Source organism: Pleurodeles waltl, chromosome 3_1 (assembly GCF_031143425.1).
Source record: "Pleurodeles waltl isolate 20211129_DDA chromosome 3_1, aPleWal1.hap1.20221129, whole genome shotgun sequence".
NCBI lineage: Eukaryota > Metazoa > Chordata > Amphibia > Caudata > Salamandridae > Pleurodeles > Pleurodeles waltl.
The window spans coordinates 1,835,549,193-1,835,577,103 of NC_090440.1; the positions used below are offsets into that span (position 1 = coordinate 1,835,549,193).

General features: G+C 41.8%; 1 protein-coding gene across 3 annotated transcripts in view; it reads left to right on the forward strand.

Moving 5' to 3' along the window:
- Positions 1 to 27,911, forward strand: part of OSGEPL1 (O-sialoglycoprotein endopeptidase like 1) — a 158,163-nt gene that overhangs the window by 49,319 nt on the left and 80,933 nt on the right. For all 3 annotated transcript variants that reach the window (XM_069225906.1, XM_069225907.1, XM_069225908.1), the window contains exons 3-4: positions 12,805 to 13,044; positions 22,755 to 23,142. In XM_069225906.1, the coding sequence (XP_069082007.1) occupies positions 12,805 to 13,044; positions 22,755 to 23,142 (628 nt within the window). The remainder of the gene's footprint in view (positions 1 to 12,804; positions 13,045 to 22,754; positions 23,143 to 27,911) is intronic.

Here is a 27,911-nt window from a genome sequence, read left to right on the forward strand (position 1 = left end):
TCCTTTTCATAAATTGGTAAGTATTTTAGAGAACTGCTTTTTTCTTTATGGTTTAGCACTCCATGCGAGTGCAGGTGTTTTATAGCTCTCTCCCTCTTTTTTTTTGCACTGTGCTCTGTCTTGATCCCTTTCTGGTGTGTGCTACCCTTAAATTTCCCCTCCCCTGTGTTCTGTGTTGCTCTCTCCCATTTGTGATTCTCCTCTGCTCCCGTATTGATCTCTTCCTCTTGTGCTACTCTTTCTCTCATGTACTTCTCCCCTGCACTTGGTGGTGTTCTCACCATCATGGGCATAACTCGTGTAATTCCGTGTAGCTTAATTACTCATAATTACTGCAAAATCACTTGTAATTATGTGTACAAACGTGCAAATTGTAATCCAGCATTTAACAATACTTTCTTAGTGCAAAATGCACCCTTGCGTCCAAAATGGGTCCGAGGATGCATTTTTCTGTAACAAATTAACTCTAAATGCTGTAGGACACAAACAGCAGTAGGTAGCAGCCGCTCACTCTCCCTTAATTCGTTGTTCCTGCGCTCCTGCAGTAACATTTTTGCCCCAAATTACTCTTAATTACTCAAGATAGCAAAATTGCATAACTTCTGTAATTTTGCATCACAAGAGTAATAAAATAAAGTACAATTTCACCCAGGCCTTCTTCTAACCCGCCCTGTGTTGCTTCCTTCCATGTGTGCTGCTTTTCCCCTCCTCCTCCTTCCCACCATACGCTCCTAAGTTGTCCACCCACACCACGGTCTTTTTTTGTATTTTTATTTTGTGCTTCTTCATCCATGATGGGTGAATAAAAAAAGAAAAATGGTGCCCAGTTAGATGATTTATTTCCGTCTCCTATTTAAAGTCATAAAGTATTTGAGTGACATTGTAACAGTGTAGCTGCCTGTAATTTGCATTCTTAGTTAAGTGCTGATTTATTATTGTTTCCTTTACACACAATAATGATAATGAAGTTTGTTATACAACTGAAAAGCTAATTTATAAAAAAAGAAAATCACTGGTGAATAGGCCACATCAGTTAACATTTGTAATGCAATCATATCGCTACCACATTTAGGTGACCACGTGTTTTATTTTTTATTTTTTTACTGGGCACATTCTTGTACCAAGAAATAAAAAAGAAATTAACCATTGCACCCGCTTGACAAGGCCACACCTATTGGTTTTGCCAATGCTTATTTCACTTGTCGAGTGACTGTAACGTACATTAACTATTCTTTCAATGAAAATAGTTTTTGGCACTCCTTTGGATTTCTCTGCTGTTTCATATTGTGTTGTCTAGTGCCAGGAGTACATGTATAGTGAAAACGCAGACTTCTATACTGGGTTAATTGCGCAGTAATATTTAGACAATGGGCAATATGTATATATATATATATCACCTGGATGCGGTTGCCACTAGGTAGTTATAGGACCTAGTTTCTATTGAAAAAGTGCTTTTTTTACTTGCCTATATCTTTGGAGCCGGTTGATGAATCATCACAACATTTCCCCCCCAAAATATGGCCCTCACTTCAGCTGCTGTCTGCAAAGTTTCGAGGTGCTCTGTCAAGCGGGGGCTGAGAGAAAGGCGGGGGTCCCAAAACATGTTTTCCCCATGCATTTTTCCATAGGGATTTTGAATAGGAAGAGAGGCTGAACTGCTGGAAGGAATTACACCAATTTTGGCCGAAAGCTAGCTCTTGTTCCATAAAGATCCATTTTTGGTATTTGATCTTAATCTGTTTTTTTGAGATATTAAAGAAAATTCAAATTTGTATAAATAGGGACTTGAAGGCTCCGCAAACCCTCCCGATCTCGTGCTGAGATCTGTTTGGCTAACAACACTTCATCAAGGAAGTGTTGGCAGCCATCTTAGGACTCAGCTTCAGCCGAATCCCAGAAAAAAGAAGTGTAGGGGCACCCTGACCCCTTAGCCCTGGGGCTGGGGACCCAGAGGGACCTTCCACCACCACATTTTTGCTGTGAATTTGCAAAAGGGGTCGCAAATTAGCTGCAAATTATAAAAAAAAAAAAAAAAAAAAAGCAAGACCGGGCTCCTGCGCTTGTTTTAATAAAGCCTCCAGCTTGGAGCTCCCGTCATGCTCCGTGACTGAGCCTTCCGGGAGGCAGCAAGATGGCGGGGCTGTGCGCATCTGAGGACGTGCCTATTCCAAGAGCTTCTTCAATGCTCGATCCGACCCGAATCCTCCAGGAATTTTAGATGCAGAGGATCCAGGCTTTTGCAGGTTTCGGCCCGCAAAGCTGTGCACGACGTGATGCGCCTGGCCAGGATAGAAGGATGCGATCCTCGGCTTGCTGCTTTCTTCTATTTTGGACCTGATCAGGTGTCTTATGACCCCACATTTTACTATGTCTGCCCCGCTACATACAGAGGACGAGATAATTAAAAGAATGCTGGGTCTGTGGGATTTGCAGGACCTTCCACAAACTTTTTTTTTTTTTGCTTTTTGGTCCAGATATTCCACGCCCTAAGTTATTTATTTATTTTTTTGCTAGGTGGGTCAAGGGTCGAAAAGCTAGAACAATTGGACTACGTCAGCCAGGAAGATTGAAAGGGGAAAAAAGGGCAACAAAAAAGGGAACTAAGATAAAGGCGGGGGAGAAAAAAAAAAAAACAATCAGGGATAGAGACTCAAGAAAGAAAGAAAGAAAGAAGAAATTCAAAAAAGGTAATTCATTATCAGTGTGTGACCTGAAATGTATAACAGATCAGCATAAAGAGCCTAAGTAGTTTGTCTCTATGCCAGCAACATTGAACATCAAAATTTATGGTGCATACCTGGATATAAAATCTGTTGTGAGATTGTGCCAGGGCTCTGATGATCACCCATTTATTTCATTTGTTTATTATACTCTCCTGCTCTGCTCTCCCGGACTTCTAGGTACCCTATTTTTTCTGTGCAGAGTAATAGTTTCTCCCTTAAGCATCAATGTCATACAGGAGACAGCTGTGAGCAATACAACAACTCTCTAATTATTTTTCTTAGGGGGTTGTAGGGGTAGAAACTGCCTGGTGAAGCAGCATTAACCTGCTCTGAGGGTGGAATGAGGAGGTTGGGGTGTAGTGGAAGTGGTCTGTGGTAGTGCAGAGGCGGCTTGCTACTCCCTAGTACCCCTTTACCGTCCCCCTTGATGTTTCTTACTCCTTATGAGTTTTTTTTTATCCCACAATGAGGCGCATGTCATGTGACGTAGCATCTAGGTCAAGCACAGTCGGTAAAACCCCTAAACCCCATAAACCTAAGACTCTGACCCCAGCCTTGAGAAGACAAAGGCATGGTTCCAAGACCACCTAGACGGTTCCTCAAGAGGCTATGATGGGCTCCAGGGTATATTAACTACCCCTTCGGCTCTTTCCAGCTCTAGTCCATCAAATGGACAGCAAACAGCGATGTTGCAGCTATTCCAGATCATCAAACCTTCATTGCTGCCTCCCATTTCTGAATTGAGTAATCCGATAAGTAATATGCAGGCAAGCCTCTCAGATGCAAATGCAGTCAGCGGTTCACTTCTTGCTTTAACTTCTGCTATGGAACAGCTGAAGGATAAGTCTTCATATCCGTTGTTTTCTGCGAGCAACGTCAACATCAGGGGGCATTAAAAGAGAAAGAGAAGGAAAGAGAGACAAATACAATGGACTCAACATCAGAAGGCCTGTACCATTTTGTATCTGACGCGATGCCTGCTGGCGAAACTACCCCCACTCGGGCTCTTCGTTCCCCTCCACTCATTCCAGATTCTATAAAAGCGTCAGGGAACGTAACTGATTTATCATCAATAGAGGGCATGCTTAGCCAGATTTTGGAGGAGCTACGAGCAATGAAAGTCTCTCAGGAGGAGGCCCACAAGAAAACTAATGAACAGCTGAGTCAGCTAAATGCCAACCTAATCCATCTCTCCATACGGGTCTCCCAAGCTGAGCAGGGGGTTTCAGATTTGGAGGATGTGAAAAATTGACAAGAAGTCAGTAACATCAGAGATCCACACAGAGCTAGAGGAGCTACAGTTTGAACTTGATGAGGTCAAAAATAGATCTTGACGTTCCAATTTGAGGTTCATAGGGGTTCCCGAACAGATAGAAGCATCATCAACAGTGACTAAAGTGATCTCTGACCTCATCTACAAATTTATCCTTCCTGATAAAGCTGTGGCCAAGGATGATTTCTCCATGGGTGGGCACACAGGGTCCACCCAATACGTTCCACAAATTCACACTATCCATGTACCATTCTGGTAAGTTTCGGCGACTATAGGATCATATTCTGTCCAAGGCTATAAGAACGAAAAATTTAAACTCTGGTGATGATTTCAGTTTTCGTGTTTTTTCCGACATGTCCATAGCTGCCGCACAACGGTGTCGAGAATTTATTGGACTCATTGACGACTTTAAGAAACTTGGAGCCCCAACTGGTATTGTGCAACTAGCTAAACTTAAAGTGTTTTCATAAGGGGCAGGTGCATGTTTTTCAGGGCGTACAGCAGGCAAAGGATTTCTTGGGGTCGCTACGAAAATAATAGTAGTGTGCGAGGAGACTATATCACAAGGGGGGAGGAAAAAAAAAAGGAAAAGAAATTGAAAAAAAGTAAAAAATATAAGCTGTGTTTTATTTGTTTTGCCCTGCCTCTGCTGCTTTCCCAAGATTTAGGCTCCTGGAGTGCCAAGTCAGTGCACTCTATCTTTGGGTTGTGGGGAGGAACATAGGACAGGGTAGGGAATCACCGGGGGGGGTGGGGTCATGACGAGGTGGGCCCGTTTGGATGGGGGGGCTATCCCTCTTCTGGTCGGGGGGGTTATTCACTAGGGTGGGGGAAAAGAGCAGGTGAAAAAGAAAAGCATGGAGAATCCAGTTGCTGTAGGATGCTACTTTTGTGGCTAGATGACACTGTTTGGCATAAGGGGGCCAGGAAGTAATTTAAGGGTTACTTCATGTGGTATTAATGGGGCCAATAATCAGGTAAAGTTGTGTGCAATACTTAGTTGGCTAAGGGCATCGCAATCTCAAATTATTCTTCTGCAGGAGATGTATTTAGAGCATCTAGGTAAAGTGCCTAAGCTTCCCAAATTTATTGCACATTCTTATTATGCATCCACCAATGCCACGGTTCTGGGGGGGGAGAGGGGGTTTGCCATTCTAGTGCCACACGAATTTCCCGGGATGGTATATCGGGTGCATAAAGACCCTCTGGCACGACGGTTAATAATCAGCACACTTATCTTCAACCACCATATACATTTAGTGAGCTTTTATGGCCAGATTGAAGACGGTCCTAGCCCCCTTCAGGGTCTATAAAATGTTCTGATTACACTCACTGGCCTTTTCGTTATAGGTGGGGATTTCAGCTCTATCCCAGACACTCAGATGGACACATCACGTAAGAAGAAAACCCAGAGTATCACGTTGGCTGGGCAAAGTCATTTCCGATTTGGCATTAGTTGATACATGGAGTGCTAACAACCCTCAGGATATTGAATTCACCTGTTTTTCTAAAAAAAAATAATACAGCCTCTAGAATTGATTTTATGGTAGCCTTTTTTTTTGGGGGCGAGGCGTGGTACCTCTATTCTTGCCAATCCCCTCTCTGATCATTCAGCTCCTCAGGCTAGTGTGGGTCTGACTGGGAGAGGATTGCACACCCGCGTTGGAGCTTTGACAAGTCTCTTCTGGCAGACAAAGGATGAGTTGTGATTCTCAAAACGTTGGTTAACAATTTTTTTAATAGGTTCAGCTTCCTTAGTTTTCATCTGGGAAGCCCTGAAGGCTCACATAATGGGGGAAACAATATTTTATAAATCCCATTTGGCCAAATTAGCCAAGGAGAAAGCAACGGAGCTTCAACAGGAACTTGATGAAACGCAAAGAACCTATCAGACTACCCATGGTCTAGAGGTGGCTCTTAGATTGAAAGAGGCGCTGGGCAAAGTGAGGGATAATTATATATCCCGTGAGATAGTTAATCAACATGGAAGCTCTCATTGACTGTACGAAGAGAACAAGCATGTGGGCAAATATTTGGACACTATTTGATGAGGAACGGGGTCTACTCGTCAACTACTCAGAAGATGTTAAAAGGATTTTTTATCCCATTATTCAATATTATATTCCACTTCACTTCCAACCAGTGTGCAATTGATAAATCAAAATCTAGGTGCTCTTAACCTACCAGTGTTAGATGAGGCACCTCGGGTAAAACTATTAACACCTATCTCTCTTTTTTTTAAGTAAAAGAGGCGATTATGGCCTCACCCAGTGGGAAAGCTTGTAGAGAGGATGGGGTCCCAGCCGAAGTCTATAAAGCTCTTCTAGGCCAATTAGTCGAGCTTCTGGCTAGTATTTGTAACAATATATTTCAGGGGCAGAGATTCCAACCACCTTCACAAGGACCACTATCATTAGTTTAAAAAAAAAAAGGTAGGCCTTCTGAGAAACCGTATTCTTACTGTCCGATTAGTTTACTTAATTATGATTATAAACTTCTCTCAAAGATGTTGGCACAAAAAACTGCCTCTGTGGCACAAGGATTAATTCACGAAGACCAGTGTGGCTTTTTTCCGGGTAGGCTTTTAGCGACCAATACTAAATTTTTAATTCAAGCCATCAATTATTTCTCCCACAATAGCAAGCAGGCCACTAATATAATGCTGGATGCAGAGAAAGAGTTTGATCTGGTTCAATGGGAGGTGTTGTTTATGATTCTAGATAGGTTCAAGTTTCCCAGCTAGTTTATTCAGGTACTTCAAAAAATTTATTCCAAGGCCTAAGCAAAAATTGTAATTAATGCACGCATAGCAGGGACTTTGTAAGTCTGTTGAGGTACTAGTCAAGGCTGCCCTCTCTCTCTCTCCAGTGCTCTTTGCACTTTTTATTTAACCGTTAACTGTGGCTCTGCGCCAAGATAATTCTATTTATCCTTACGTTCCCCATGCACCCAAATTGAAACTGTTTGCAGACGACTTGATTCTTTACCTTTCAGCGAATCCCTCGAATATCGATAGGGCCTTCACAAAAATCTAAGTTTTTCTCACATCCAGGTGCATATAGGATTTATCACTCCAAGTCTGAAGCTTTCTTGTTCAGTGCCACCAATACTATTCTTCCTCTTGATATGTGGGCCCAGTTTCATCTTTCTCGCCCTATTAGGTATTTAGGTATATATGTATCTCACAACTTCTGTGTTTTTTTTTTGTTGTTTTTTTGAATTACCTACCTACCTTTAAAAAAGCGCAAGGCCTCCTGCAGAAATGGCAAGCATTTTCATTGTCAATTATTGGGTGGGTGAAATTGGTCAAAATGATGATCCTTCCTCTCTTTCTGTTCCGCCAAAAATTCCTTAAAGACCTTCATACGATGCTTTGCCAGTTTATAAGGACTAATAGAAAACCTCGAGTTCAGCTCGAAATTCTATCATTAGAGGAAGTACTATGAGGCTGCTCTTATGGATTGGGGTATCAGAGCAGCTCTATCTCCTAATCATAATTATTATCTTAAGACTATGCTAGCAAATAACAGCATGCAGCTTTCTCCCTTCCTTAAGCTTCCACGCCAGCCCAAACGCACCAGATATAAAGTTCCAACTATAATCTGTGCCAGGGTCTGGCAATTTCTAGATAAATATCAGGTCCCCAGCTTCCACCCGGTATTATTTCTCTCTGATGCAGGGATGATGGGTCTAAAGGTGAACCAGGCTCACATAAGGCAATGGGGACAGTTGGGTTTTATTAGGTTCTCTGATTTTATACTAGGCAACCAAATGAAGACCTGGGCACAATGTCAAGGGGGTGGAGTGTATATTCTGGATAGTCTTAGGTTTTCTCATCTTCAGATTCAACATTTTCTCCTCCCAGTCGTTCAAATTGTTGATCCATCTATTTCCATAATCTCTCAGGCTTTCTACGGGAATCCGAAAGGAATAGGTAATTGGTATCGGATATTGAGCTCTCGGGCAGCATCTTGAATAGTCCCCCTCTTTTTGCTGAACATCGAAAATACAACAGGTTGCAAGATAAACCCTCAATTGTGGAGGAATTATAATAGTCTATCCCACAAGGCAATAAGGGGGGCTAACTTCAAGAGAATGGCACTTTATTCAAAATGGATGCTTTATTACACCCCTGCTTGAATTTCTGTTCACTTCTGGCCACTGTCCGCGCTGTAGCAACACTCAGGGCGACTAGCTCCACTGATGTTTTCCTTGTCCCTAGCTTGCAGGTTACTGGGATAGAATATTCCAGTGGATTAGTTTGGAGGTTCGGGCTGTTCTCATCCCAGATTCCGTAGTAGCTCTGTTTGGCATCTCCAGTCACCCTGAGCTAACAATTCGGACAAAGCAAATCTTATTTAAAGCCTCGCTGAATGCCAAATCATTCATTCTTCAGGCTTGGAAATCGCCTCTACCACCATCCTATGCTGCTTGGGAGGTGAAAACGAAATCTGTATGTTTCAAGGAGCAACTTGATGCTCAACATTTGGGTGCACTACGCAAGTTTAAGGGTGTATGGGGATCCAGCTCTGATTCACCCACATAACAATATTATATTATAAGACTCTAGATTGGGTGCTCTCTGGTGATTTTTGAGGATTGTAAAACCTATTATGTTATTAATTGGTCTTCTTTTTTTTATGTGTTTTCCGTTCATTATTTTAGTAGCTTACTTGATCGGCTGCACCTCCAAAGTAATACATAATATGCTCCCAACCGTCCCGAATCTCAGACCCACATAAAATGATAATGGTGTAAAGAATTAGTTTTCTGCTGAGCTATATACTGCTGTATTCAGGACTTGTATGTATTGTATGCACTTTAATTCGACTTGCACCCTAGCACTGCAGCACTTTCTTTGCGGTGTGTGGAATTAATTATCTGCGGAGCTACATACTGCTGCATTCAGGGCTTGTATGTATTACATGAGCTTTAATTTAACTTGCACTGCAGCACTTTATGTACGTTTATACGTATACCTTGCCGTGAAACTCGCTTTGACTACCATTGTTCATTACACTTATGTATTGAATGCTTTGTAGGTGTTGCTCAATGTATTGCTGAGATATAGGGTGGCTAGGGCACTGCTAGCAGCTTTTTGAGAATCATGCGATCCAGTTAAATGCTTCTCCAAGTCTATGGAGCAGGAGATGGACACATTCATTCAAGATAAGATTGCTGTCTTGTTAATGTACTTTAATTCGTTTAGCACTTTTTTGCATTTGGGCACTTTATTAGCCTTTATTCTGCTATGCCTCTTTTCTACAGACAATATTGCATAGATTTGTTTTTTTGCATTGTATCATTCCAGCACTTTATTTCTCTGGGACTGTCTGTGTTTTTTGCATGCATGAAATGGCCCAAGATTATTGATGTATGTCTTTTTCATATACCCAACGTTGCTAAATATTCTTTTATGCTTTGCCTTGCTTACTTATTTTGGTTGTACCTGCTCAATTAAAAAAATTCAAAAATAAAATTTTTATAAATAGGGACTCGAAGGCTGCGCAAACCCTCCTGATCTCATGCTGAGATCTCTCTTGCTACCAACACTTCAACAAGGAAGTGTTGTCCGCCATCTTATGACTCCGCTTCAGCCGAGTCCCAGAAAAAAAGAAGTGTAGGGGCACCCTGACCCCTTAGCTCAGACCTTTCACCCCTCTCCCAGGCAAAAAAAAACACTTTTTTTGTAATTTTTGCTGTGAGTTCACTACAAGGTTGCAAATTTGCTGCAAATTCTTTTTTGAAAAAAAAAAAACAAGAGCAGGCTCTTCCGCTTGTTTTAATAAAGCCTCCAGCTCGGCCAGTTCCCAGAGGCATATGAAAAATACAAAAGGGGGTGTACACTGGGCTCCCCTTCTAGGGCTTATTTATGCCCCGGGTACTGGCAACTCCCCAGGGCTTAATTTATATATCCCCCCGCAACTCCGGGGACCACCACCTCCCCGGGGCTAAAGAAAGAACGAATACAGGGACCCACTGCCCCCCTTGCAGCCCCGGGGACCGCCGCCTCCCAAGGGCTAAACAAATAGTGAATACGGGGCACCACTCAGCTCCGCACAGCGCCTGGGACTGCTGCCTTTCCAGGGCTAAAGAATTAATGAATGCAGGAGAGGTCTCACAGCCCCGTGGACCGCAACCTCCACAGGTCTATTCATGTAAATTAAATGGGGGGTGCACACCCCTAGCCCCACTGCCCTGGGAACCTCCACCTCCCAGGGCTGAATTTAAATAACGACGGGGGCCACCACTTCCCTGGGGCTGTTTAATGATGGATGGGGGCCGCTCCCCCCACCCCCCCAAAATAAAAATGTTAATGCTGGCCCCTGGGAGATAGGGTCCCAGGGCTGAGATTGGCTTGTAGAGCGGGGCCGCTTGGCCCCTCTTCTCCATTTAATGAAGGCTGGTCCCCAGGGGATTGGGAGGGGGGCCTGCCATTCTCCCTCCCTCACACTGGCCATTCGCCAAACAAGGTAGCACATAGTAACTAACCAGTAGAAAGTGATCCCCCTTACACCCAATCTCACTCCCACGTACACCCTCTCCTACCCACTCTCACACCCAGACACCAGACAGACACTCTAACAGCCACTTTCACACCCAGAGAGACAGGCACTGCGGTCAACTCCTGCTGCACATGGCCAAGGCATGCATGGCGAAGGCGCAAGTTATAGTTACCTTAGGGTGTGGGTTATAGTTACTTGAAGGCACTCTAATATAACTGCTGAATTTCTATGGTTTTGTACGAGTAAATTCAGAACTTAACTATAACATCCCTGTAACCATTTAAATTTTAATTGCTATACGTTATTCCAACCCCCGTAGCGAACTGTCTTGGCCGTGCGTGGTGGGGTTGGTCGCAAGGCCTGGCCTTCTGCCAGGCCTTGCCTACCACCAAGCTCTGTACCACACATGGAATTTGGCCATGCGCAGCGCAGGTTGACCTCAAAGCCTGTCTCTGTCAGTGGATCTGCAAGTGGGTGGGTCTGAAAGTGGGTATACGAGTCTATGACTGGGTCTGAATGGGTGCATTAGTCTGTGAATGGGTGTGTGAGTGGGCGCATGAGCCTCTTAGTGCATGAATGAGCAAATAGATTAGTGTATGAATGAGTGTGGTGTTTCTTTTTTTTTTTTTCATATTTGCAAATAATTTGTCAAATTTCGTGAATATCGCCTATAGAAATGCAGAATTAATTGACACCAATAATTTGCCCCTAAAACACACCTATATCACACCCCAGGGGTTAGGGTACTTGCACTCTGACCCCTTATAAGACTGTCAGTTAGGATTTTCACCTATGTGGACCACGTCCCATGAAATAAAATGGCAGCCACAACTTTCTAATCAGGTTGCGTCAGCCAGGTACAGCACTTCCTTTCGCACGTGCTTTGTGTTCGCGAAGGCGCCGCGGCCAGAGGTATACAAATTTGGATTTCCTTTAAAATAAAAAAATTACTGAACAGAGTTTGGACCAAATAAGTGATTGCACAATAGGCATACTGAAAGATAGCTTTCTGTTAAATGTTGTGTAATTTCGGCCAGCGATTTGGGCTGTAGCCTTGTTCAAAAGTCCTATGAAAATTAACACAGGAAACACAACTTTTTTGACCCCTTCCCCATTTTTATCTCGGTCCTCCCTTGACGGATCACCCTGAATCTTTCTGTATGCAACGAGAATCACCGGTACACTTTTTTTTGAAAATTTCGTGAAGATTCGTCAAGCGGTGCCAAATATATAGGAAAGACAAAAAATGCTTTTTTTAATAGAAACATGGTCCTAACTAGAACATCCCTGTAACCTTTGTTTTTTTCAGTTAATACATTTATATATATATAGATAAATATATGTATGTATGCACACTTTTACTCCTACTGTCTTTCTTACTTTCTCCCTTGCTATCTTGCCCACTTTTCTTTTCTTTTTACCCTTTCTCATCTCCCTTTCTCTCTCCTTGTTTCTGTCTCCAGCTTTTCCTTCCCCTTGTTGCTGGATAACTAGAGTGCAAGGTTAGTAAGTGATTGTTGATGGCTTGGTGGTTTGGTGTAGGTGAGAGTAAAGGCAATTTTCTAGAGTTTACGCAACATCTAGTTTCCCTAAGGCTTTGTCCCCTTATCTGCCATTATGTTATGTTATGTTGTGTTATGTTACGCTATGTGCCACTTTTGAAACAGGTTTGAATATGAAAAAAGCAGCAGGTCACATTCCCAGGACAGGCCTCAGCACATTTTTTAATCCATACGCAAATATGAAATCATCACATTTACCTAACTGAATGGGGAATAATTGTTAGGTAATGTACAGGTCCTCTCTTCGCCATCCTTCTGAGTCAGTCCTTGGCCTTTTCATGCTTGCCATGATTCCAAGCCCATAGCTGACCCTTCCTCTTATGTCTTTAGTACGGAGTAATCTGCATTAGTTGGATCTGCAGACACTCTCTGGTTTACAGTGAGTCTAAGCCAAGCCAGCCGCACAAGACTGTCAAGCATAGGACTCCATTTTCACTATAGCATTGCTGGGCTGCGTACTCATGTACTACCTTTCTCATAGGTACAGCATTCTTAAATTTATGGGAGATGATGGGCCTAGTAAGTTTTGAATTCCTTTATTTAGCATGCCCCTGGCTTACTTTTCTATTTCTCCTCTTTCAGAGTCCAGGTCCCAAACTATACACAGCACCATAGCTATTTTAATATCTGACAGAGTTCGATAGTGCCATTTATGTTACCTCCTGTGGAAATCTGTGGTAATCTGCATTACTTGATTATCTAGAGATGCATTTCTTATTCTCGATGCATTTCTTTTGAAGGGCAAAACTTATTTGGTGGATTCCAGCCCGTGGCAGCGGTGAGCGGTCCTTTTTGAAATATGCATGTCGAAAACCACACTTGTCCGCCGTAGGAAAGCCATCATATCATTTTAAGCAGTCATCTAAGCAACTAGTCCTGGGCATTGAAACTAGTTGCGATGATACAGGGGCTGCAGTCGTGGATGAAACTGGCAAAATCTTGGGAGAAGCTCTTCATTCGCAAATGGAAGTTCATTTAAAGTAAGTTGGTCCTATTCTGCTACTTAATTTCTAATACCATGTCTTTCTAGAAAATGCTGTGATTGGAACCGGTCAGTTTTCGAGGTGCAAATGTTAATGTTGATAATAAAACCGCGCATTATAAATATGTGTAATGTAAATAGATAAAAACCAAACATGTTATTTGCTTTCTCGTTCTGTCTTAGTTACATGGTCCCAGACCTACTCCCCATCAGAAAATAGCGTCTTTAATCAAACTCTAATAAAACTGCCCATACCATCCTGCTCTTCGTTTAGCGCCTCATGCTATGGATGTGCCTGCTGCACTGAAAATGTTCTTTGTAATGCGCTGTTCTGTTTTTTTTGGAGTTAGCTCTCTGCTATTTCAGATACCAAAATATAAATAAATAAGTGTAAGCATGTGGATCTGATCTAAGCTCTGATTCAATCACAGTAGGCATCAAAAAAAATTATTTAGTGGATCAACGTTAAATTATCTCATGTAAGGAGGCTGCCAAAACTGTGATTTGATTTGATTCTGAAATGTAAAAAATGCGTTAAGACCATAGATGGTTTCTTGATGCCTAAATCAACAGCATGTTACCAATGCCTAGTAGAAAAGTACATTTTAGTAACCTTCCTAAAGACTAGAAAGCATTCAGTTTGACTTAAGCATAGAGGAAGTTAGTTCCAGAGCTCACCTTCAAGAAATATCAATGAATGACTACCTTCCAGAGATTTTATGATGCTGCACGAATGCACCAGAAGCTGTAGTTCTGGTATAAGATGGTAGATATTTATGAAACATCTAAGAGAGTTAATAATCTTTGATGTGGTAGAAGGCTCTGTTCATTAAACAAAGTGTTTAAATTGTATCCTCTGTTCACTTGCAAGCCGTGAAGTTGTCATCTTATTAGAGATACATGATCAAACGTCCTAAGATGATAAATGCTTCTAACAGCTGCATTCTGGACTTTCTGCAGCTTCTCTCTTACATGGTCCAACTTTTAAATAATGACCCTTGCATGATGGAAAGGATAATGCTGTTTACAACATGAAAACCATGTTCAAAATAAAACAAGCATTGACGAAGACTTTAGTTTGGGCTTTTGTGTAGTGTATGCACTGTGGACATAGGAAACAGACTGTGAAGAGACTTCATTTTGTGTCATTCAACAAAACGAAGGTGCAGAAGACAATTCATAAAGTATGTGCTGCACCCTGAGTTTCAGGGCATAGTCACAAGGCGTAGGCAGAGAAAGAACACAAACAGTTTTAGAGACATGGGTTATGGCGAGTCAGCAGAACACCCTGAGTCTCAGGGAGTGTAGGTTTGGTGACATACATTCAAAGGGAGTCACTTATGTGTGTGAAAGATATAGGATGAGAAAGAAATCACATCTAACGTGCTTGCGTCTTGTAACATGTGCATCAGCTATTGTATTCAGTGCTTGTTGAAGTTTATAAATATTGGACACAGATGGTCTTTGAGGCTCAACCTTGTACGTGAGTTTGCATGCAGCACTACAGTGGGTCTCGCGGCCATGAAACCAAGTCTGTCCTGAGAACCCAAGACGGAATGCTGTGATAATTTCTAAGAGCAGAGGGAGAAAAATTGTCTAGAGTTGACTGCACACAGACACACAACATCCGTATACATTTTGAAATTGATGACTATGCATGCGCATATGCTGATTGTGACATACCTGTATTGTCTTCAGGCACAGGGATCAGTCAATATCCAGTCTTGGGTCTCTGGATACAAGAGGAAGTAGGAGAGGAAAATAAATGAAGCTGCATTGGAGGGAATAAGGGTGCAGAAGAGGGCAGGGGGTTTACAATACCCCCCCCCCCACACACACCCTCCCCAAGTCAAATATTATGTATAATGTGGGCTGATATAGAGTTATATATTCTATACTGTTGGAGAGATACCAGAACAGGCCTGGGAGGGCCAGGTAACTCTGTCCACAAACATACTGATGACAAACATGCATTCCCACACAACACAATGTTCTGAACGGTAGCAGAAACTAAGAACACTGGCCTTAATGTTTCTTGAAGATGAAATGGTCTCACACAAATGCCATAAAAACACCAGTTTCATCCCTTTTTCAAAGAAACAGCCACTAAACCCAGGGTGCCTGCTTTCACTCAAGCAGGGAGAAAGGGAGGTGGGACAATGCAGATAGAGACAACTAGGTTCCTCACAATCAGACTTCTCTTCTCAACTCAGTTCTCTTTTCAAGAATATGATGTTGGGGTAAATAAGCTCTGAGACAAGAAAGTAAAGTTGCCTTTCTGGCATAATTCAAGAACTATCTAATTTCAGAAGTTATTCCCTGCCTCCTTTCTCTACCTTGGAGATGAGTTGTCTTCCCTCTTCTGACAACTTCAAGCCTGCCCGTATTTCTATCACGGTTTACCATGTAAGAAAAAAGTCATAAGCAGTCTTGACTATATATTTAGGAAATATTATTTTATGATATTATGTCCTTTCTAATGGAATATTTTGGTTAGTCTAGGCTCTGTTCTCTGACATGAGTTCTCAAGCGTTCTTTTTGACAAATTGGGTAGAATCCTCTAGCATTGAACTTAGTAACCATCACAGGCCTTTCTTCAGATAGAAGGGAGAAGAGACTCTATCTGTTTCAACCTAACTGAAGATATAAGGGAAAATACTCTTAACTCTCTCAACCTAAAAACTGTCTTACACAGCAGAGCAGTGAGAAAACAAAAGGATAGTAAAGAAGCAAGAAACAATTCTGTAATCCACTGTTCCCATCAAAGGTACTCAAACTGTCAAGAGAGTTCAAACCAAAGCTTCAATGTAAATGTTTTAGAATTATTCACATCTGCCCACTCACTACAATTATCTACTTTTGCATGCTTCTAATGGATAAGTAACCTAACCTTACATTTCTATGTGAATGTTAGTAATTAATCAGATGTGACCACACACTCTAAAATACTCAAAACTAATGTATTTAAAATTCAATAAACATGCAGAATATATCACACAGAAACATGCTTGCATGAGCTACTTAAGAAGGGATATTCTGGCGGCAACATTCACCCAATCACATTGTGTTGGGTGCAAGATACTCAGGCATCAAGAAGTCAAAATGTTTTTTGTTGTGGAATGGAGGTCCGCCGGTATCTTGGGCAAACTGAAAAATGGGCATAAAAAGGAAATCTGAGACTCGGACAGAAAGCCACAAATCACTTTGAAAGGACTCAAAGACCTGCAATAAACTTGCTGTGCCCATTGTTTATATAGATATTAGGGCAGCTGTAGTGCTGCAATATCCAGGAGTATTGTGACCCGGAAGCATAAAACTTCTCGAACTTTAACACATCCCAGTTTTGTTCTCTTTAGGGGCAGTGTTCCCCAAAGGTGAGCTACAAAATGAGGCGGAAAGTCCAGTATGACATACAGATACAGCCAGGTAGCAATAAAGCAGACCGAAAGATTTGGAAATCAGTCAAATGGACAGCAAAATGAGGGATGGCTGTATTGATACACATTTAATGCCAACTTTACCTCCAAAACCTTTGCTAAATAAATGAGATTTCGGCTAGATGGAACATTGGTGGTGATACCCAATCAGTTCTTCAGTTCACTTATATTATCATTACCGTCTTTTCAAATATCCCCTTACAGGAGCAGTGCAGTGCGCTAAGCATGATACACGTAAGCTTAAAAGATCACCCTGAGTACACCAAACATTGACTGTCCAATCCTGGACCTTCATTTTATAAATAACTGCTATCAGACTCATTGGTTAAATGAAACAAATGAAGATTATAATTCACAGGAAACAATGTTGCTTGACGCCCATTGAGGAAGCTAGCTACATTTTTATTTATTTTCTTATGCTTGCTTTCAGAATATTTTAATATGTTTTGGAATTTCACGGAATGGAAAAAAGAAAAGACAGGAGTATCTCTTTGAGTTATTTTACTGCTTCTGGTATTGGTGATGTCTAATTTTTATGATCCTGCGTTTACATAAAATAACTGTTTGTACAATGTGACAAGATTAGCATGCAATATACACATACTTTTTGACTGTTTTACTATGCTTGTCTAGCTCCATCTCTTTATGCAAATTTCTTAAATGCAAAGTGCGGTTTATGGCAGGTAGCCCTGCTTTAACAAAATACCACATTGTCAAAAACCTAACAGGCTTTAAAATGGATCACAGACTTATAGCAACATTTATCTGCCAGAAAGCACTGTCTGTGCAGATTCTTCATTGTTTATCCTAGCAACAGTGGGCCACCAATTGAAACAGTAAAAATTTCAATTGCGTGCGAGAAAAGTGAACTCCATTCATGATCCTTGATGTTTCGCTTTCCTCTCCGTCTCTCAATCATAAAGCACTTCTGCATATTTATTGCTTTTCACTTAAGATAAGAGGACACAATGCCAAAAGAATTCCGCACTGTTAGTCTGAATAATGAATTTATTAAGGCATTTCCCAAATATCAAGTAAAATACACGAATATGTGAGAATAGGCATATAACTAAAGTGCCGCAGAACATGTGTATATTCAAAGATTGATGTATATATCAAGTAGTCAAGACTTAAAAAGAAATGTGCAATGCATCAACAGAGCATGTATATATGAGCTAATTCATCAAGATTTAAAATACTTCACAGATTGAGTTAAAATCATCACCCTTGCCAGCACAACTGATGGAGCCCTGAGATTAGTCAGACAGGAGACCCGATTGGGATCACAAGTAGATCCTGGGCAAGATTTCCATTCCACAGACTAGCTCCTGTCTGAGTGCCAAGTTTCTCTGTCTTTACTACCTTAAAACAAGCTCAAGGAGAGAATTCTAGAACCCCTTCCCCTCTGTTATGAAACTAAATGCTAATGCTGGCTGTAGTTCGACTGCGTTGAAAACACCCATAAGAGCTGGCCAGACTCATGTTTGCTCTATAACAGATCGGTACATTCCTCTGGCAAAAACAATCTCAGCCTTAGGAACTCTTATCAAGTGTGCATTCCACGTAGTATGTTCCAGCACTGTCTGACTTTGTACTTGTGAAGAGAAAAACAACCTGTGAGAAGAAAAACACCAGTCCTACCATACAACTGCTGCAGGACACAAAATGGAGTCACTCAAACAAGATGAAGTCGATGGTCGAATGATGGTCACATTTAGATAGCAGCACAGCATACTAACCATCTTATCCCTTCTGGTAATAATTTGCCCTGAAGGTGCATGCACTTTTAAGTTAAACCTAACCACTTGCCGTGGATAGGTTAAACACTGGCAATTTAGATCTAAAAATGGCTATGGTAGGATTTGGTTTTTCTGCACATGATGATATGCTTGTCTTTGATGTGTACATGGGATTAATTATTATTGTACACAGTAAAAAGGAGGCATTGAGTTGGTTTATCTGTAATATGTTAAATGTCACAGTGTGCAAAAGCCTCATTTTTTCTTTTTTTTTTGTGTGCAATATTTAGATCTACTTTTTAGGTCTTGCCTGGTTGCTAAAGACTTTGGGGGTTATTCTAACTTTGGAGGAGTGTTAATCCGTCCCAAAAGTGACGGTAAAGTGACGGATATACCACCAGCCGTATTACGAGTTCCATAGGATATAATGGACTCGTAATACGGCTGGTGGTAAATCCGTCACTTTTCCGTCACTTTTGGGACGGATTAACACCTCCTCCAAAGTTAGAATAACCCCCTTAAAGTCAGCTTACTGTGGGCTTGGAGCCCACCCGTTACTTAACTTTGGTAGGCTTTACTGTAACTTTCATTGACTTGTTTTATTCATTGTATTGTGTAAACTTTCCTTCCTCCTCTTTGTTCCTTCCCTGGTGCATAGTTTGTTTACTTGTCTCCTTCCACTGCTTATTTTTCAAGAGCTACATTCTATGTCTGGTGTATGTATCATATACTTACATATTGGGATTTTCAGCCACCTCTCTTCATCCAGTGCTCTAATGCTGTGTCATTCACATTTTGCTTTCACCCAGTACAGCATATAACATGAGGCAGTGGATCAGCCTACTTAAGCAACTGGTTTCGCTTCACTTTGAATGGCTGCATTTTGCTCTCTTACAAGGAGCATATCAGTGTTTTGGTTTTTACTTCATAATTACTTTAGTGTGGCGTTTGTGTTCAGAACCTGATGTGATAGCAGAATGCTTCGGATGGGCATTCCATCTTTATCAGACCCCTTCCCCTGACAATGTTGTTGTAAATTCCTTTTGGAGTGTTGCTTTTCTGGCTGCTGCTATTTCAAAGCATATCAGATTGAGTCCACTTAAAACTGGTCTATATTAATTTATCCTCTTATGCTTTTCTCTTTCTCTCCTTCTTTCGTCCCGATTTTATTTTCTTCCTTCCCTTCTTTTCTTTTTTCTTTGCTTTCTTTTGTTCTTACTTTCTTTCATTCTTTTTCCTTTTCACTCTTTCTTTCTTTCACTCTCTTGCTCTTTATAAATGTTACCTTCTTTTTGTCTTGCCTTCTTTCATTATTTCCTCTTTTCTTCCCTTCTTTCTTTCTACTCCTTGTCTTTCTTTCCCTTTCCTTTTTTCTTTTCTTCTCTTTCCTTCTCTCTCTTTTCTTCTTTCTTCTCCCTCTTTATTTCTTTCCTTTTTTTCTTTCTTTCCTGTTTTCTTTTCTTCTTTCATTCTTTCTTAAAGGCAAGAAACATTGAACCAGTGCTCGACTGATTGACTTTTTTAGGTCTGTGTTAGCAAAGGCCTTTTGATTTTCCTAAAATGTTGTGTATACCATAGTTACTTATAGCGGTTTCAGCCAGCGTTCAACTGTTAGTCTGTGGTTGGTGTCATTCACATGTCTTCCAGCTGCTCAAGCATGCACTAAGGGGCAGTGTATCAGCTCACATAAGCCATTGGTGCTTTCAATACCAGTTAGACCATGCCACCCTTTCACAAATGACACATCAACACTCAAAGTAGATCCCTTCAATGCCAGGAAATCAATGGTAATTCGTATTTGTTTTGTAGACCAAAAACATTTTATTTGCCTGTAGCAAATTTTTTTTTTGTTGTTTATATGAAGTAGTCTTCTAATATTTAAAAAGGTGCTTCTCCCTGGAATAAAGCCGGACGGATCAGAGTGTATTAAGCTTGATAAGTAAGGCAGTAGCCTGTTTGCCAATATTCTCCCTAATAGTTTGCAGTCTGTGTTGAGGAGAGAGAGCAGTCTGTATGATTTCACATCGAGAGGATCACGGCCCGACTTCGGAAGGACGACTATTAGAGCTTCGCGCATGGAGTCTGGCAGTTGTAATTCATTACACGCTTCGTTAAATACCTCTATGAGTGGTTGTAGGAGATGAGTAGCATGGGAGTTATAATACTCTACCGGTAGGCCATCTGAGCCAGGCGTTTTGCTACGTGCCCTTTGTGCCAGAGCTGAGCGCAGTTCTTCTATAGTAATGGGACCGTCTAAAGTGGCGGCATTGTCAATGATATGTTGGTTTTGGGAGACGAGTGATAGTATGTCAGCTAATTGCTGCTCCGATGGGGGGGAAGGAGGCGTATATAAGGTGCGGTAGTATGTGGAGAAGGCTTCGTTAATTCCTGCTTGGGTGTTAATAATGACGTCGGAGTTCAGGCGTATCGCACCAATGGGTGATGATTGTGAGGGTTGACGGGTCAGCCACGCTAACAGCCTGATCTATCACCCTTGCGTGTTGTCGTGTCATGTAGTGTCTGTAGTCGTGCCTACATAGTCTGGTGTCTGCTTCTTTATGAGCAGCTCTCAGCAAGTGCAGAGCAGCTAGTGTAGACTCGTTGCTGGAGACCTCAACCTCCGCTTTGCGGAGTTTAACCTCCAGACCTTGTAGTTCTTTGGTGAGTGTCCTTCTTACCCCCACTGTGGCCGCGAGGCAGTGTCCGCGTATTACCGCCTTATGGGCATCCCACTCTGTAGCGGGGGGTGAAGTTGTAATTTTACTCAGTGAGAAGTAATCAGCCAGTCGCTTGGACATTTCTGCGTGGAAGGGGGGGTCTGAGAGAGCTTCTGTCTGCAGTCGCCATGTTGGTATGCGAGTGTGCATGTGGCCCCAGGTCATTATTGCGCAGAGCGGGTTATGGTCTGATATGGTGCGTGCTAGGTATTCGGTCGTACACACTTTTTGAATTACGGCTGCGGATACGAAAATCATGTCTATTCTGGTGTGTAGCTTATGTACAGGGTAGTAGTAAGAGTATTTGCGGTGGGTGGGGTCACTCAAACCGTTATTGGAGGCTCAGCTTGCCAGTACTTCAGACAGCAGGGCAACTACAGAAGAGCATTCCAGGTGAGTCCCTCAGTTCAGCAGTCCCTCTGGCAGAGATTTGGTCCCAGGTCCAATAGTTCTCTAAAAATCATAGGGTGAGAGCCCCTATACTTACACCCCAAAAATGCTTTTCTTCTGGGGGTACTTCAAAGGAGCTCTTTCAAGTGAAGCACAACACACTTTTAACCCAGCACTGTCACCTGACATCAAAAGAGGGGATTCAGCCCACTGTGTGAGGGCAGGACACAGCCTTTTCACATGTAAGGTGTGAACAATCCTCCTGATCCCCAGCCCAGGAAGACTATAAGTATGCATATGCCTCTTCTGTCACACCCAGCCCCTCCTGTGTGCTGGCTGTCTGGAAAGTATGGATAAAGTGTAGTTATCACTTTGCCCCAGACGTCGATTGGAGTCAGGCTGCAAAGCACTAGAGTTATAAGAAAAGAGAAATATCCACTCTCTAAAAGTGGTATTTCTAAAGTGGTAATGTAAAAGCCACCTACACCAGTAAGCAGGATTTCTCACTGCCATTTCAAACATACCCCACTACTCCTCACAGATAGTAAATACTACAAGGGAATTCTTAATGCAAACCTAAGAGAGGAGCAGCACTCACAGTAGTGGAAAACAAAATACGCTGTTTGTCACTACTAGGACAGCTAACACTTAAAAGTATATATCATACCTTTTACATACACAGCACCCTTCCCACAGGGCTATCTAGGGCCTACCTTAGGGGTGACTTGGGTGCAGTAAAAAGGATGTTTACGCCTTGGCAAGTAGTTTGACTTTCCAAGTCAATGTGGCAGAAACCTGACCACTCTGCCACTGCAGTGGCAGGCCTTAGACAAGTTTGAAAGGCTACTTCTGTGGGTGGCGAAATCAGTGCTGCAGGTCCACTAATAGCATTTAATTTAGAGGCCCTGGACATATAGTATACAACTTTTCAAGGGAGTTACAGATACATTTAATAAGCCAAACAAGTGTAAACTAATTAAACCACGTTTTAGGGGAGAGAGCACATGCACTTTAGCACTGATTAGCAGCGGTAAAGTGCCCAGAGACCTAATGCCAACAAAAAGAGGGTCAGAAAAATAGGAGGAGAAAGGCAAAAAGTATGGGGATAGTCCTGCAGAAATAGCCATTTCCAACAAATCCCCATTTTCTAATCCTTCAGTTTTGATGTTGGTATACATGTTCCTTCACATAGTTTGAATGTGCTCCAAAATAGCAAAATAGATATGTAGGAAACTACAGTTTAGACTTTGATTAGTTGACTACAACTGTTCTAAAATTGGTGCTTTAGGGAAATGTGGTTATTTTCGTTACCACTGTTTAAAAATAGAGGAAAAATCTGGCTTGATTGGAACATTCAGCCTTTCCATACTAATTAAAAATTGTAAAGGAAAAAGTTTTTCATGGTTTTATTTTTGTTCTTTTTAGAACAGGTGGAATCATTCCTCCAGTGGCTCAGCGCCTCCACAGAGAAAATATTGAACATGTTGTAAATGAGGCACTCCTTGCCAGTGGTGTCACTCCACATCAACTCTCTGCCATTGCAACCACGGTGAAGCCAGGACTTTCTTTGAGCCTGGGAGTAGGCCTTGAATACAGTTTGAAGTTGGTGGACCAATATAAGAAACCATTCATCCCTATTCATCATATGGAGGCCCATGCCCTTACAGCTAGAATAACGGAGCCTGTGCACTTTCCCTTCTTGGTGCTTTTAATCTCTGGCGGTCACTGTCTGCTGGCCATTGCTCGAGGAGTGTCTGACTTTCTGCTTCTTGGACAGTCTTTAGATGAAGCACCGGGAGAGACATTTGACAAGGTAATTTAAAACTATATTTGCATGAGAAGCTTTTTTTTAGGTAATACATTTACCAGGAGAAAAAATCAAATGCAGATTAAAAGGCTGCATTCATGCAGCAGTGTGTATTACGATAAACATATTTAATCTAATTCAATTTTTGACCTGTACAATAAAAATATTGATAGAGTAACATCTGGTCTTCAGTTCAAATTTGTATGATGTCCTTGTTGTAAACTTTGGGATATCACAACATCTCTTGTGCATCAAAGGGTAAACATTTCAGTAGGAGCACAGGGTTTAGATTCGTCCTATTGAACCCGCCTTTTGGGTAGCCACGGGTTCCCCACATATCAGCCTTTTGCTTATTCCCCTCATGTTTCATCTGGTTACTGAACTCAGTGGATCACAAGTGTCTGTACTTGGTTCCACCACAAATACCTGATAAACTCTGATTCAAGTATGCTGCTTGTGCCAGTCCCATTTCTTCACAATGTACCTACTTTGATTGTGGTTACAATGCCTGAGCTTCGATTGGAATGTAGGCTTCCTTGCAGAACCTTGAGCTTCAGATTTGCAGTCCTGTGGATGTTAGAAGAGTTTGTAGCATGAAAGCGGAGTTGGCCCTCTAGGCTACTGGTGAGTGTAATTTATTTTCATCCCACTTTCCACGCCTCTGTTGGGCAATCTATCAATCTCTCCAATTCCATATATTTGGAATGCCAACTCTAAGCCCTCCAGTAGCATCCGTGGCTAGACCAATCACTGGATAACAGATCCTTATTCTTAGGTGTTGTGATAGTATAATGAATTAGCTCAGAAGTGTCTATTAGGTTCAAATCCAGAACGGCGCCCACTGTACCTCAAGGCCTCAATCCATATGCAAGTCCCCTCAGGTTGCCTCTAACACCTGTCTACTTTGGGGGCTTGGTCCAAAGCGCCTCCCAGGCCCAATCTTTGAAGGATTCACTTGTATAACCCCATCAAGGATAAAAAAGCCTGAAGTAATGAAATACCAAGGCATGGTTTCCTCAGTCTCTTGTGCCACTGCCCACGTCTAAAGAGCTTATCTACGCAATGAAGAGAGGCTGCCCTACACAGAGCATGATCCTAGCATTTGATACTGCGCCTGAAACAGCTCGGCACCACCTCTTGCTTCATCTACTAAAGGTAAGAACTACACTATGGGACTTGTGAAACAAGCTTTTTAGGTCCTATTGAGATGCCCTCAAGCTAAATAAAGCAAGACAACTTTGAAACTGCACTTGTCACTCAATCAAACTGTGCTGCTCAAACGCCATCCTTTTAATAACCATACAAGTCAACTTATCCATTTTCGTTCTTTATCATTATATGACATCTCTATACGTTTACTCTTTGTCTGTCCATTCCTCTCACTTTCCTAGAATTTCTGATGTGCTTATTGTTTACCTTTTTCTATTCTATTTTTAATTATCTTCGTGTAACTGTTTACACTTCATTAATAAAAAATACTGTCTTTGCCTTGTGCTTCAAGCTAGCCACTTCCAAAATGACAAGAAAGACTATTTTGGACCAAGGTCTTTTCCCGTGCCAGTGACATTGGCTTGTCTCAAAGACCAGTTGGTCAAAGCAAAGCACAGCAGCCTTTTCTGCTGTGGTTGGCCTGACACAGGACCACCAGCCAGCACATGGAACCCTGAATAAAACAGCTGAAAAGAAGTATATGGACATGAAACTTAGGATAATGCCAAATTAGGGTAGCCCCTCACATACACAAGCCTACCACTTAGTGGGGTCAGCTGCTTTAAATTATGGATAGAATCCAGTCTCTTCACCCTCTGATTGTATGGACAAAGATGCTACATTCATTGACTTCACTGCTCAGTAAAATTATCTGTTCACCTTTGTAAGGACAATAGAGAACCCATTCTGACGGAGAGTAAATTGCAGATATGCATATTTATTTAAATGTATTAATGGTCTCCCCCAGCATAGAGGGTGAGAGTTTCAGACTAGCATCAAAGATCTATGATGGAAAGGAATTCTCTGTTACTATTGACAATACAGACCCTACTTTGGATCATGTAATATCCCTAATGTTTTTAAGCAGTAGGACAGTTTCCTCGGTGGGCAGCAGAGGACACAGAAAAAATCATTTAAACTTTTCTTCTCTTCTGGCATTTACATCTTGCCCATGTTGGAGCCATAAATTATTGATTGTGGAGAGAATTGTGCTCCTTCCTTAGGACTGAACATTAATCTCACAAGCTAGGGACACTTTTGGTGCTCAGTCACATCACCATTCTTGCCATCACCTTCCAGCATGGCAGAAGTTAAGTTGGTGATGTTGAATAGAGCCAGTTCTTTATGTGAGTAGAATCGGGTTTTATTTTCTCATGTAATTGCTGAGTAAGGCCACTGCTGGTCTGTGGACCATACTGGATCTCCACTACTTCTGTCTGTTCTAGCCCAATCAATCAGTCAAGATAATGCCTCTGCCACATTCCAAGTGTGGAATTTAATAGGCATGACAGAGCTCAAGGAGCATATTTTCACTTTCATGTCGTGGATCCTCAGTTGTGCCAGAAAATTGTTTTTTTTAAACCTTGAGACCTCATATTACCTCCTACGAGCAAACGGGCAGGCAGTATAGCTGTCAATGCTCACCATGTTACATTCAAAGGCCACTGGTCTCTAAATGGTACACAAAGCCACAAGGCTGACTTCGGCGAAAAGAGTTATAATCATTGGACCTTATCTGCTTCCAACAATCTCCCTACAGAGTCCCATATAGATTGACTGTGGGGGTGTACTCTACTGCCATTTTCTTTTCGATCTCATAAATGTAGACCACTGACCGCCACCAGTCTGACCAAGTAGGAGGCTTCGATAGGGACCACCTCCTACATCTCTCTCCTTACCAACAGGAACAAGAAAAAACATAGTTTACTAAGATCAGGATAAGTCGAGCCCCACGCTGCTGTATCCCCCAATATTCCAAATAATATCAGCTTTGGGTTTACCTCCATTGCCCGTCCAAATATACTTGCAACTGACAAACATATGGATATCATCGGGATACAAACTGCAGCATCTTTTACACCTGTAATCTCTGTTATTGTTGATCTTTGCCACGTTCTGAGGTGACCAGTAAATTCTGTGAAAAGTGAACACGTGTTTTTTTCCTGAGAGGAGCAGATTTTACTATAGAATCAAGTCAGTTAAAGGACACTTGCCAAAGTTCCTGTAGGTCCTCCTGAGGCAGGATGTCTTTCAATACACTATAAGCCGGTTTTGTGTTCTTGGCTGCCTTTGTTAGATGTAAGTATAGCTAATTCCTTCTTCATAGCCTTAGTTTTGTGCAATTCCTTGTCAGTGATACTAGTGAGCTCACAGTTTGTCCAGTCCTTCATCTTAAACCAATTGGCCAGCTGATAGTACTTGAATCTAGACATGCCCGATTTTACGAGCTTTGACCAGTCATCCTATGGCAATAGTTTATCTCCCACGTTACCTGCCCCCACTCATGATCCCAGCATTTCACAAGATACCTGCTAACTAGTTCTTCAGATATTCCGGGATCCCCTGGGAATCCCAAATTGGATGCAGTTTGTTATATTACACAATCCCTATTAACACTCTAACATAAGACCATAGTCTGCTAGCTGATCTCAAACACTGTAAGAATTTAGGGGCTCCAAATTTATGGAGGAAGCCTTCATTCCTGCCACCCTCTAACATAGCCTTATAAAGAATCCCCATATAGGACTCATCAGGGGGAAGAGAAGAGCATCCTCCAATTATTTAATTGGAATGCTCAACAATAAAGCTGTCTATCGGGGAGTGCCAGACCCCTTTCGATTAGTTTTCTTCTCATATTTTTCCAGGATAAACTGATACCTTTTGAGGCCCAAATAAAAGAAGATAGTCTCCCCTGTATCTTATCAAGGGTATTTCTTCCAAAGGTAAGAGGGATGTTGTCAAATAAAAAAGTAAACTTAGGCAAGATTGTGATCTTCACAAGATTAACCCACCCATAAATCATAAGGGTAGAGACTGCCATTTGCTTATCTGCTTCTTTCCTTAACTTCTCTAAATTTCTGTCTGCAAGGCTATCAAGATCTTGTACTATACTTATGCCCAGGTATATAGTGGTTTCCTTAACATGTCCTCACTCCCATTCCATATTCCACAATACTAACTCTATCTTATCCTCATTAACTTGATATCCTGAGAAACTCTCAAAAAAAGACAACTCCTGTTCTATGTGTGATAATGACTGGGTGATGTCAGAAGTGCACAGCTTCTGGCCATCTGTGTATAGGGCTACCTTCCTACTCATTACCTTACACCTGAAAGGAACTATTTCTGTATTCAGTCTTAAACTTAGCGCCGCCAATGGTTCTACATATAATGCAAACAGGAGAGGAGGTAAGAGGTGCCCCTGACTTGTTCCTCTCATGATATTTAATGTAGCAGTTGGAGAACCATTAAACAAGACGCTAGCTGTGGGGCAAGAATACATTTTCTGTACCACCCTAACCATAGTACCTCCAACCACCAGATGTTTAAGCACCAGCATCAGATATTCCCAATTCATTTGGTCAAGAGCTTCAGCTGGGTCAACGTTGAGAATAGCCAGGTGTAAATATCTTTCAGTGGCAATATCTCTAATGAGGCTGTGTGTTAGTTCCCTCAACTGCCTTCCTGGCAACAAAACTCTTTTGACTTTGATTTATTACATTACCAACTACTTTACTCAGATGGTTGGCTAGGATGTTAGCAAAACCTTGGTAGACACAGTTTAA